We start from the raw sequence: 12,651 nt of genomic DNA on the forward strand, positions 1-12,651 counted from the left end.
GTGCGGGGAAAAGGGGGCGTGGCCTCATGGGAAGGAGGCGTGGCATCGCAAAAAGGGGTGTGGTATTACACTTTAGACCAGGCATGTCCAACGTTGGCCCTCCAGATGTTGTGAAACTACACATCCTAGCATGCTTTGCCACAGTTTTGCTATTACAGAATGGTAAAACTATTGCAAAGCATGCTGGGATGTGTAGTTTCACAACATCTGGAGTGCCAACGTTGGACATGCCTGCTTTAGACCATACACAGTAATGCCCATTACACCTTTTAGCAAACTCCGTAATACCCATTACACATAAAGACACACGTTTTAATGCCAATTACACATAAGGCCACACACCATAATGCCCATTACACATTGTGCCACACATCATGATGCCCATTACATACTATATAACAAACCGTAATGTCTATTACATATTTGCCACATAAGTGCTGCTTACCTACGTGCTCATTGCTAGGGGGTTCTTGCTTGATGGCAAGAACTTGATACTTGGTTGAGAAAGCCGCCCAGTGTGCGGCGAAACGCATTCCAGCAAGGACCTAGGAAGGACACTCTCTACACCAGAATACCCGGTAGACGCTGAGCCGACTATCTACACTTCCTCCAAGCCGCAAAGTCCATCGCTACCCACGTACGCTGTGGCAGAGCGCCGTGTGCGTCTCCAAGCGGAGAAGGCTGTAGGAGGAAGCGGCTCTTGTTACATCTCACTAACCGGCTGAACGGCAACATCATTCCCTAAAGCCGAGTGGAGGAAAGAGAGAGCGGGCGCTGCGGTGCTGACCCTTCCATCCAGTGAAAGTTTGAAACGCCAGCAGACATCCACTGGTAAGAGCCTGAAAAGGGATAGGACGGACACTGTTTCACTTCATTCAAAAACAGAAGTCCTTGTTCCCTTTCTTGCTTCAAAAATACCGCTTTTTGCCAAGCACTACCCTGCAACAATAATTATAGTGTGCACACTAGCCATCTGTATCTACACCTGGTCTCAGTTAAATAAGTGGACACTGTAAGCCCTGCATAAGGAACTGAACCCTATACATTTGCATATATCCACCTGCCAGACCCTAATAAAAGGGCAGAGAAGAGAGTCACACTTGTGGAATAATCTGAGTAAATATTTGCACCTTAAATAGTCGGATGTGCTTTTATCTACCAATTGCCCAAATTCATTTTTATATTTATTTTTATTTCTATTTTTATTTATAAGTTTCTGCTTTTCATGCATATTGTACATTAATTGTGTGTTATTTGTAAAATTGTGTGTTTAATAAATTTTTATCATCCTGGTACCCAAGAGCGCCCCACATCTTTGTTTGTGTTTTTGTAAGTTTGGAGGTTGGCAACCCTCTCATGTGGTGGCTGCTGGGTAGCAAGTTACACCCCAGTTATCTCTAGCGCCTAAGGCATATTTGCCACATAAGTGCTGCTTACATACGTGCTCATTGCTAGGGGGTTCTTGCTTGATGGCACCATAGTACCCATTACACATGATGCCGCATACCATAGTACCCATTACACATGATGCCGCACACCATAGTACCCATTACACATGATGCCGCACACCATAGTACCCATTACACATGATGCCGCGCACCATAGTACCAATTACACATGATGCTGCACACATAATGTCCCTTACACATGATGCTGCACACATAATGCCACTTACACATGATGCAGCACACCGTAATGCCCCTTACACATTAAGCCACACATTGTGCGCAATGCACCCACATACCGCCACTTGTAGCGTCCCTTATGAAATGCCTCCAAAAGTGCCATTTACTGTAAATTTTTATATGAGCATTCGCTGCTGCTGCAGGGAGAGATGGAGAGAGGTGCAGCTGCTTCTATGGGGAGAGGAGCAGAGCGCAGCGCAGAGCACGCTCCCACTCCCCTCCTGGTGTCCACTCTAGCCGAGTGGACATTTGAAATATTGTGCACGCTGTTGTTGTGCGTGACGTCGGGGGAGCACGCCGGGCGCCGGCACCACATGATTAATAGGGGGGGGCGGATTGAGGTGAAAGCGGGGAGTAGAATTGGAGCAGAAGCTGCAGGGGTGACAGTCATTGACAGCTGAGCAGAGAGCAGGGGGCTGCCCGGCTGTATTCAGAGCACTGCAGGTCACGGCTGTTTGAAATAATACCCCTTTCACAACAGAAAATGCAGGGATTTACCCAGGAATATGGTCCCAGGATCATGCAGGGACATTCCCAGGCTGACCCCTTATACACCAGCCTAGTCCCTGCATTTTCTGGTGTGAGGGGGAGAGACTACCACTCCCCTCTCCCTACCCCCCTTTAACCAACCTGCTATATCTTCGGAACCAACTGACCCATTTACATGAGACCAGTATCATATTGAAGAACTTTTGAGTTGGCTTCATGATTTTTCACGAATGGTCCCGTGAAACTGGGCTGTTTGGTTGCAGAGAAATCTGCCCTCAAAGAACATAAACAGTCATGAAATTACATTTAAGAAATGAAAAAAAATGGTTTAACCTCAATATCCCTGGAACCAATTAACCCATATGGATCCAGCCTGGTATCAGATTGAAGGCCCAGCGATTTGGGTTAGACTGAGATCAACCTCGAGAAGGGGGAACTGGCAGCCGTTGAACTGGGTAGGGGTCGGAATTAGCGGAATTAGTCCCATGTTATCCTATAGGGAAAGCATTCCAGCTTTGCCTGGCAGTATCTCCGGTTCCCAGGGGGCTAGAGAAACGGGGCTGGACTCGTTGGAAAGCCCCATCCCTTAGCTACAAAATGGGCACCCCCGAACCACCCCCTAGATTCGCCTATGTTACCACTATAGCGAGAAGGGAAAATATGCTAGTTCCTATAGTCACTGGTGAGGCCAAGATGAGTTCTTAAGACTTAATAAATGTTTTGCAGTTTAATTACCAATGACCAAACTGATGGAGGACAATTTGAGAATCCAGACAAGTTGTCCGTATGCTGGTCCTCACAATTGTACGGTGGTTAGATGGAATGCAGGATTTTGCTGTGTCTGTCCTGGAAGTGGATAGTGGTCCAATGCATAAGTAGCCAGTGTGGTTCATGCTTTTCCACTGTGGTGTATTGGTGGATGGTTGAACCCTAAGTTTTCTTTAGTGCCTAAACTGAGACCCCCTTTTTCCCTGAGGGGCCCCTCATGCAGTCAGAAACATGCTCTTCTCTGTCTGGGGTCTAGCAGAGATCATCCGTGCTGCATATTAGGGGAACAGCTGCTGCTCCTCACTGAGAGCTCCAGAGCCAGAAGGTGTTTATTCTACAGGCACCAGCAGAGGAAGCTGCTGAGCACGTCCAGCAGCTGCAGTTCCGCTCTAGCAGTGACTGATTTTTCCTGTCCTCCTCACTTGGTAAGTGTGTATGTATGCTGTATGTGTGTTATGTATGTATGTATGTAATGTATGTATGTATGTATGTATGTACTGTATGTATGCCGTGTGTTTGAAGTGTATGTATGCTGTGTGTGTTGTGTATGTATGTATCTATGTATGAGTGTGTGTTGTATATGTATGTATGTATTTTATTTATTTATTAACAGTTTCTTATATAGCGAAGCATATTCCGCTGCGCTTTACAAAAGGAAACAGTGATACAACAAACAGGGTATTTACAGACAGTCAAAGGTAGGAGGGCCCTGCTCTCAAGCTTACAATCTAAAAATGCTGTGTGTGTGGTATGTATGTTGTATATTTTGTGTGTGTATGATGTATGTGTATGTATGATGTTTATATGTGTACCGGGTGTATGTATACTGTGTGTGTGTTGTATGTGTGTGTTTATTTAGTCCTAAGGACTCCCCCCCCCCCAAACAACATTAAAAACTGCAAAAGTCACAGAATTGGGGGGGGGGGGGGGTGCTATTATTTAATCTCAATAACATTAATTTCCACCTATCCTGAACACCTCACACCTGCTTTTAGAGCACAAGGTTTCCCCCGAGGTAGCTGGATGACTATGCTAAGCCACATAAGTGGGTGGCACAAACACGTGGAGCATCTAGGAGTGGCACTGCACCAGCAGACAGGATGGCAGTTTGAAAAACTGTGCTAAAATAATAATTGGCAAAATAGTAATTGGTTCATTTGGACCCCCACCAATAAAAGAGGTGCAAGATGAACTTGTCCTACATAAACAGGACATGCACAGTTTAACAAACCATTTCAGCAAGAGGGTCTACCATAACTGTGGCTGAAACAAAGGGGATCTGCAGCGAGTGGCGGAGGGCTCAGTCGGAATGGGGCGCACGAGCGCCCCCTTCCGGCAGACGATGGCTGGCGGTTGACGATTTGATCACCAGGAGCATCTGCGATAGGAGCTGCTCCATCTTGCATGCTAAAAAATATGTAATTGTAACTGATGAAGAGGCCTAGAGGGACCCCCATTACCAGGCAGGTCTTCTCAACCCAGCATCTGCTACTGTGTGCTGGGCTGCAGCTTGGTCAGGGAGGTGCTAGAAGTACTTTTCTTTCTGTATTTTATTCTAAGGTGCATAAGCACACCCCCTGAAAAGTACCTGGGCCACGTCAGGCTCTCTACTGCCCTGTATCAAGCATATACAATAATGTTGAACTGCAGCTTAAAGCTTGCTAGTATCTCCTGTATCTCTCTCCTTTACCGTAAACACTTCTCAGGTCTTGATATAGGTGATATGAACTCCAAACCTCCTGGATAATAGTCAAACCCTTAGATATGAGTATAGATACAGTACAGCAGGGGTGGCCAAACAGTCGATCGCGGACCTTCTGGAGGTAGATCACGATCATTTTCTAAAGTATTAAGCCACTGTTACCCAAACATTCCTTCTGAAGCCTCTTCTGGCTTCAGCGTTCCCAGCAGTGCATTGCACGGGTGCGCTATGCAGGAATGGAGAGCTTTCGTCTGAAGCTGTGAAAGCTATGCGGAGGAGGCGGGAGAGCTGAGCAGTGGAGGCAGGAAGGTGGAGCGGCAGTGGCGGCCAGAATAAAATGTGAGACATACTTTTTTAAATAAGGTGCTTGTTATGGTGGGGCAGGAAGGTTGAGCGGCAGCAGCAGACAAATTTATCATTAAAGTGTGTACTGTGGTTGGTGCGTGCAATGTGGGGGGGATTTTACATGACAGGGACAGGATCTCTGTTGGTCCCAGTTGAACTGAGTTGTTTTATGGCTCTGCGTCAAAATGTGAATTTCTGGCTCATTCCCTGTGTCAGAAACTGCGGATAGGGCACATTCCCTCTGTCAGAATGTGAAGTTGGGGCACATTCCCTGTATCAGAAGTACAGAAGGAGGGATTCAGTATGAAATTCCGACGGTTAAAATCCCGACAGGGTCAAAACCCTGAATGGGTCATAATACCGACAAGGACAAAATCCCGACAAGGACAAAATCCCGACAAGGACAAAATCCCGACCTTTAAAATCCCGACATTTAAAATCCTGACAGGGTCAAAATACCGACATATAGAATGTACAGGTGAAACAGTCAACATGACTTTCCATTGACAGGTCGCGAGGTCGACATGGGTTTTTTCACTGTTTTTTTACCCAAATGTCGACACAGTTGACATGGACACAGTTGGAGGTGAACCGCAGCCCCTTGCATAGCTCGCTTCGCTCGCAATGCTTCGCTGCGCTCGGCACACTATTTTATTCTCCCACCATGCCCTAGGGGATGGTAGGGCATGAAATACCGCCTGTCGGCACATGTCAGGTCAAAAAACAGTGAAAAAGCCCATGTCGACCTTGCGACCTGTCGACGGAAAGTCATGTTGACTGTTTCACCTGTACATTCTATATGTCGGTATTTTGACCCTGACGGGATTTTAAATGTCGGGATTTTGTCCTTGTCGGGATTTTAAATGTCGGGATTTTGTCCTTGTCAGGATTTTGTCCTTGTCAGTATTATGACCCATTCGGGATTTTGACCGTCGAGATTTTGACTGTCGGGATTTTGACTGCATCCCAGAAGGAGCCCCTCTCAGCTTTAAGAGGGCTGGCGATAGAATCGTCAGCCCTCGCTAGCCGCCAGGTGTCACCATCCGTTGGAAGGGGGCACGTGCGCACAAGATGCTTGCGTGCCCCATTCCGATGGAGATCCCCGCTGCCGTTCACTGCCTCCTCGTCGCCAGCCCCACCACCTCCCCACATGCCCCCAACCCTGCCTGTCTCCCTGAAATTGAGACAGGCAGGGTTTCCGCTGACTGGGACACGCGTGCGTGTGAGATGCTCACGCATCCCAGTCAGATGGAGAGCCTTTCCGCCAGCAACAACCAATGGGCATATTCTGGCGATCTCTGGCGCTGGTTGAGAGGCACTCCATCTGTATTGCATTGGAGGGGTATATTTTACACAGGGGGAGATTCTGGTAGGTCCCCGGTAAGTAAGTGTACAAAAAGTAGATCCCGGGTTGCAAAAGTCCGGCCACCCCTGCAGTACAGAATAATTCATAGCAGGCGATACACTTATGCTTACCTCCAGTGTGGAACATAAAGAAAAAAAATTGCTGTGAAAAATAGCAAAACAATTGACGTCTTTCACTCCTGATTTTTTATCGAGGGTAATTGGATACCCCAATAGTATTTATATCAGTTGGCAATTGTGCTTCAATTGACTATATACTTTAACACCCGAATAAGGGAAAAATGAAATATTTCCCAGCCACTTGGATTATATTTGGATTATATGTGTGTTTTTGTCCGTCCTGATTGCCCCCATGTGTAAACAGGTATTAGGTTTTTATACAATTACATATTTTGCATAATCTAATGCAAACTATATTTTAGATTATATACATATTTTGCATAATCTAATACAACTATATTTTATATGTGTAAAAATAATTTCAGTTAACCAATAATAGCGTTTAAATTAAATTTTGTCTAAATGCACCATTGTTATTATTGAATTAATTATATTGTTTTGATGCCAAAATGGGTATACACAGAATATACCCCCTTTTTGCTTTAGTTTCTGTATCAGTGATTGGGAATATTACAATCAAAACATAACAATTTGAATAAAACAAACAAAAAAAACACATTAATAGAAGTCTATATTTTATAGGAACCATTGTCCTTGTTTACACAATTTTCTGTTTCCCTTTGGCAATACTTCAAAATCCACATGGACCATATCTCCCAGGTATCAGAAAGCTATAAATACTAACTAGTTCTCCATGTAAGAAGTTAAAGCACCTTTACTGTACATTTCTGTGTTTGCCATCAGTGATACTGTATATACTGTATATGATCAGAAAATATTTAAACTTATTTTTAAATTAAATTAATCTTGATGTAAATTTCCAGTTCTCAGTCTATGATATTATAAAAATTGCTACATTTTGAAATTGATCTTTATTTTCTTTTGATCGTACACTGTGAATAATAATATTAATTTCTTGCTGAATTCAGCTTAATTTTCAAATCAGAATTTGATTTTTGTTTATCCTCGAGGTATCTAGTATTACAGATTTTATTCTTCCAGAACAAACTGCATATTGACCGTTACACAGTGTTGGCTGACAACGTTTTATAATCCTACTCCTGTATTCTTCAATTTACTTGTGTTCATTTATTTTTGCAAGGTGAGGTGCTTTGCATTTCCAGTCTTCAATAACTCACTGATAGGGGAAATACAATATGAAATTTAGCAAAATATGTATTTAGCAAAAAATCGTTTATTTAAGAAAAATAGTAACAAGGAAAAAAAATAAAAGATTTTATTTTATTTTTAAGTTTGAGCTTCACACTACACTTGACCATTATAATTTGTGTAGGATTAAAGAATGCACTGTGACCTTTAGCTTCAGTTTGCTCATATTCTGCTTTTGTTTGCATGAAAATTTGAAAATTGTAGTTTTGCAAAATCTTCAAAAAATATTTTTTTTTAAATGTGAAATGTGTGTGGTGACAATGTGGTCCCTATGTGCATATTTACAGAAAATTCTCATTACTTGTATAATGTGTGGTTTTTTATCTTTAGAATTGTGTAGAATAATTAGGACTACTGGGATAAGAAGCTGCATTACTTATATTTCAAATATAATCCACTATAATTATAATAAGGTCCCTTTAGAGCATACTTGCCAACGCTCCTTGATTGTCAGGGAGACTTTGTGAAATATGGCAATCTACCTGACTCCCTAAAGAGTCTAGCAATATCCCTGATTACACCTTACCCTGTTATAGTCTTGGAGAAATAATAAATTAGAGATATATACATTTAAATTGGATAATCAGTACCATTACCTTGCATTGGTTATACGGCTCACGCAAATAGAAAAAAGATTCAGGTGTACTATTTAAACATTACTCATTAGAATTGTAATACATTTTAAATAAAGTTTGCAGTTAGTAGAGTTTTTTTTGCATATCCTTGACCTGGGTTATGGGCTTTTCCACCATGTCCAGGTAACTTCATCATGGTAAGTCCATGATGAGAAAAGGTTGGTAGTCTCCACATTCAGGTGTAGATTTTTTTAGATGTTTTTTTATCATTTTTATCCATTTTATGTACCGTTTTGTGATGTCTTCTGGAATAAATATATAAGTCTTCTGCCTGACCTGGAAAATCCTTGAAGTAAACCCATCACTGGAAGTGTACAAAGATACCTTTTGAGGCATATAGGGCCTCTGTTGGAGGTGAGTCCTTTATTTATGGGGACGTGGTGTGGATGATTGAGTGATATCCTGAGAGAGCGCAAAGATTGACATTTTGTGGCCAAAGAAACCTTTACAGGAAAATAGGGCCTGTGTTCAAGGTCAGTATTGTTCTAAATAACCTTATCACAGAGCCAAGAGAGATGAGGGAAGGACCATTGTTTTCTTGCTATCCATTACTGGCATAAGAAGAAAACCGCTGTGCACAGACGGCTATCAAAAGATAGCTTTATGTGCACATAGGGCACTTCCACCAGGTCAGTGTGGTGGCAAGGGTCCCCTCTGGAACATTTGATAGAACCAGCGCTGGTTATTTCTACTATATTGTGTTGTTGTATATTGTTTTGGAGTCTGGCAGTCTCCTAAGTAGAAGTTCCAGCTGCAGTCAATTTGTGGCGCAGTTGTTGTTTGGTGGAACCTATTTTTTTTTTCTTTAAGTCCATGACAAGGGTTCAAGTCCAGGTGGTGGGAACAAAGTGTTTAAAAATTTCTATTAATAAAACAGATTATATTTCCTTAGGTTCATTCCATATAAAGTTCCATCAAGATGAACAAGACCAACCAAACAATATACTATTTTATAGTAAGAGGGATTTCAGAAGTTCCTGAACTGATGCTTCCAATCTTTCTTCTGGTTTTACTTCTTTACCTTTCCATTCTCAGTGGCAACATGACCATTCTTCTCCTGGTCATTCGTGATCAACATCTACATACTCCCATGTACTTCTTTCTGGTGAACTTATCCATCCTGGACATCTTTTCTACATCTTTCACTCTAAATAAGATCCTTACTGCATTTGTCACAGGAAATAGAACTGTATCCTTTGCAGAATGTATGACACATGCATACTTCTTCATGGCCTTGCAGAGTACAATATTGCTTATATTGGCTGCCATGAGTTATGATCGATATGTGGCCATCTGCAATCCATTACATTATCGCATGGTCATGAGTCCTAAAGTCTGTGTACTCTTAGCTTTCTTTTGCTGGATGTCAGGTTTTATTGAAGTTATTCCTCATACTTACTTTTTATCACATTTCACTTGTTATACCTCCAATTATGTAGACCACTTCTACTGTAGTGTCTTACAACTTATGGAAATTTCATGCAATGAAATGTCAATGCTAAAGCTCTTGATTGACATAGAAAGCACAGTAATATTAGGGCTCCTACCCTTACTAATGACAGTTATCCCTTATATTTTCATAATACTCGCCATACTCAAAATTCACACCGGTACAGGCAGACGTAAGGCTTTCTACACATGTTCCTCACACCTGACCGTTGTCGTTCTTCTTTATGTGACGCTTTACTTACCGCCAATTTTAAAAAACTCCACTGTGTCCCCCAAACTTTTTTCACTGTTTAACGCAGCAGCTGTGCCTTTATTAAATCCTCTCATCTACAGCCTGAAAAACACAGAAGTGAAGTCAGCTATGAAGAGACTGTTGAAGCCTCTGAAATCCAACATTAACCAGTATTTCACTTTTCAGAAAACAGTGCGTACAGTGTGTTAATTATGCATCACAGATGAGATCAATTGAATGAAAGCAATGCAATATTGTATTGTAACACCAGTACTCTCAGGATAAAGTTTAAGGTCTGATACTTGGTGAAAGAATGGACAAGCATGTAGCAACATGGACATAGCTTATTGTCTATATCATATCATCTAGGGGGCATTGCTGTACTACATAGAAGTCCAGGCCCTTAGACAGGCTGAAGCCATGATACTTTGTACCCACTCTTTGCACCTATGAAGAACATTCAAAATACTAATCCTGGAATCTTCTTGGACAGATTTTTTTTGCCCATAGTCTTTGGAACATGAACATTGTTGGAGTTACACTTGACTTTGTTCCTTATAGTCAAGTGCCATGTGCTGATAGTACTGTACTTATTTTAAGATATTCATATTACCATGTAAAAATATTGCCAAATAAAACAATTGACACCTCAGGATCTTTACCCTCACAAATAAACACTTTATGATCTACTCATGTGCTCTGAAGATACAATGCTTCATATTCTATACAGAGGGGGTAGATAGTGAATCTAATGGGGCCACTATAACATTTCCTGCTTTCCCTCATTGCCGAGGAGAAGGAGGAAGCTACAACTACATGATGTACTAATATCTTGTCTGCAAGAGTAAAAACTCTCCCCTCTGGTGACATCCAGAGGTGGATTTTCTACAAGGCAATGTAGGCTCCTGGCTATAACCCACCAGGTCCCAAACAGTCCCCTAAAGATACCCTGGCCATCCAAAACATTCCCAGAGGAGCATAGAGCAGTGGGTTGTTTCAGGAGAGCAGCAAACTGACATCTTGCCTAGGGCCCCATGAGGTCTAAATCTTCCTCTGGCAGCACCCCTTCAGCGCACATCACATCAACTGCTTGCTGACACATTGTGCCTCCCTGCCCAGCCGGCTCTACTGGGCATGTTTGAGATCTTGCTACTCACGCAAGATCTCCAGCCCAGACCAGATGCCAGCACCCACCATAGACTAGGACAGTGTTGTTCTTATTGTGGTGGATAAGGTAACATCATCTTTAGCTTTTGGAATTGATGGCCATTGGAATGTTCCTACATTGCCCTGCATTATCGGAATGCTTTGTTTTAGATAGCAGCGCCAATACAGACCGGTTCTCTGTGTGTCCCTGTTATGTACAACACAGCAGCCAAACAAACATGGGGGAGAAGTGGTATCAGCACACATACTGTGCTCTGAACCACTTAATCCCCATAATGTAGCTTTATACATCTACCCCAGAGTTCTATCCATAGACTATTATCAAAAAAACTTTTGTTCAAGTTACCTAAAGCAATCTACAGTATCTTAAGGTCCCCATACACGGTCCGTTTAACGGACCGTGTATGGGCGACTTTATACTGTTTTTACATTGCTAAAGCTTGGTTCAACCAGAGATTTTTGATCCCAGGTCTGACCAGGCTCCATCCCTGAAGCAACCCTTTCACACTGAACCCGGTTCGCCTATTATACAAATTGCAACCTGGGTTTAATCCTTCTTACAACCTAGTTTAATTTGCCGGGTTGGTCAATTTAGTTTGGAGCTTTCACACTGTAATAACCTGGGTTATAAATGCTTTATGAAAGAGGTATTATCAATGTAATATCCTATTTAGCTTTGACATATTGTGTCACTTATCACTACTACATTCACTTTACCGCTTTCGCACTGCTTAAGCTAGTTCTGACCCAGGATTTTGATTCCGGGTCAGAATCTTTCACACTGAACCCGGTTTGCCCAGCAATAACCAGTTATAGATGTGGTGTGAAAGGGATATTAACCTTGTTTGTGGAGACATCCTCTTTGGAAAAATAAAGGCAAATTAAATATTTTAAAACTTACTTAGACAATATTTATTTTATGTATTGGCAGTTACTTACAGTATATAGCTATTGAAGAAAAAAGAGGAAAAGGATTCCCAATTCGAGGCACTCATTCAACTGATATCAAGTGTATTGATTCCCGTTGAGAGTATCCACCGACAAGTTTAGTGTTAAAATATACCTTTTATTTATATTGATTAAAAATAGCTGCAAGCCAGCGAAATATAGACAAACATATATAAGTGCAAATTAATGGAAAATAAAGTGATTAAAACGTTGCAAATTAATGGAGTGGTGGATACTCTCAACGGGAATCAATACACTTGATATCAGTTGAATGAGTGCCTCGAATTGGGAATCCTTTTCCTCTTTTTTTTTCAATACGCATTATAATATTCCCAGGGAGCACCTCCAGAAACTATAGGACTTTAGAACACTTAGAAAGTCTGGAAACAGCTGAATCAGAAATATTATTGTTGGTCTGTGCGGATAACTACAAACCCCCCCCAAAACTTACAGTATATAGCTCCAGCATCTTCTGCAATGCTTTCAAATTGTGAACGAAAAAAAAAAAAGCAATAAAGCAAGACTGGATAACAACAGACAGACAAAGTGGTAAGCGCACTGATCATCTATAGGTAA

At 41.9% G+C, this 12,651-nt stretch overlaps 1 protein-coding gene across 1 annotated transcript; it reads left to right on the plus strand.

Annotated features, from left to right (window-relative positions):
* The first annotated feature begins 9,198 nt into the window (after positions 1-9,198).
* On the plus strand, positions 9,199-10,170 carry LOC146036945 (olfactory receptor 2AP1-like). The gene has a single exon (XM_083160779.1). The coding sequence runs from the start codon at positions 9,199-9,201 to the stop codon at positions 10,168-10,170; it is 972 nt and encodes a 323-aa protein (XP_083016905.1).
* The last annotated feature ends 2,481 nt before the right edge of the window (positions 10,171-12,651 follow it).

Source organism: Crinia signifera, chromosome 9 (genome assembly GCF_055691185.1).
Source record: "Crinia signifera chromosome 9, ASM5569118v1, whole genome shotgun sequence".
NCBI classification, from domain to species: domain Eukaryota; kingdom Metazoa; phylum Chordata; class Amphibia; order Anura; family Myobatrachidae; genus Crinia; species Crinia signifera.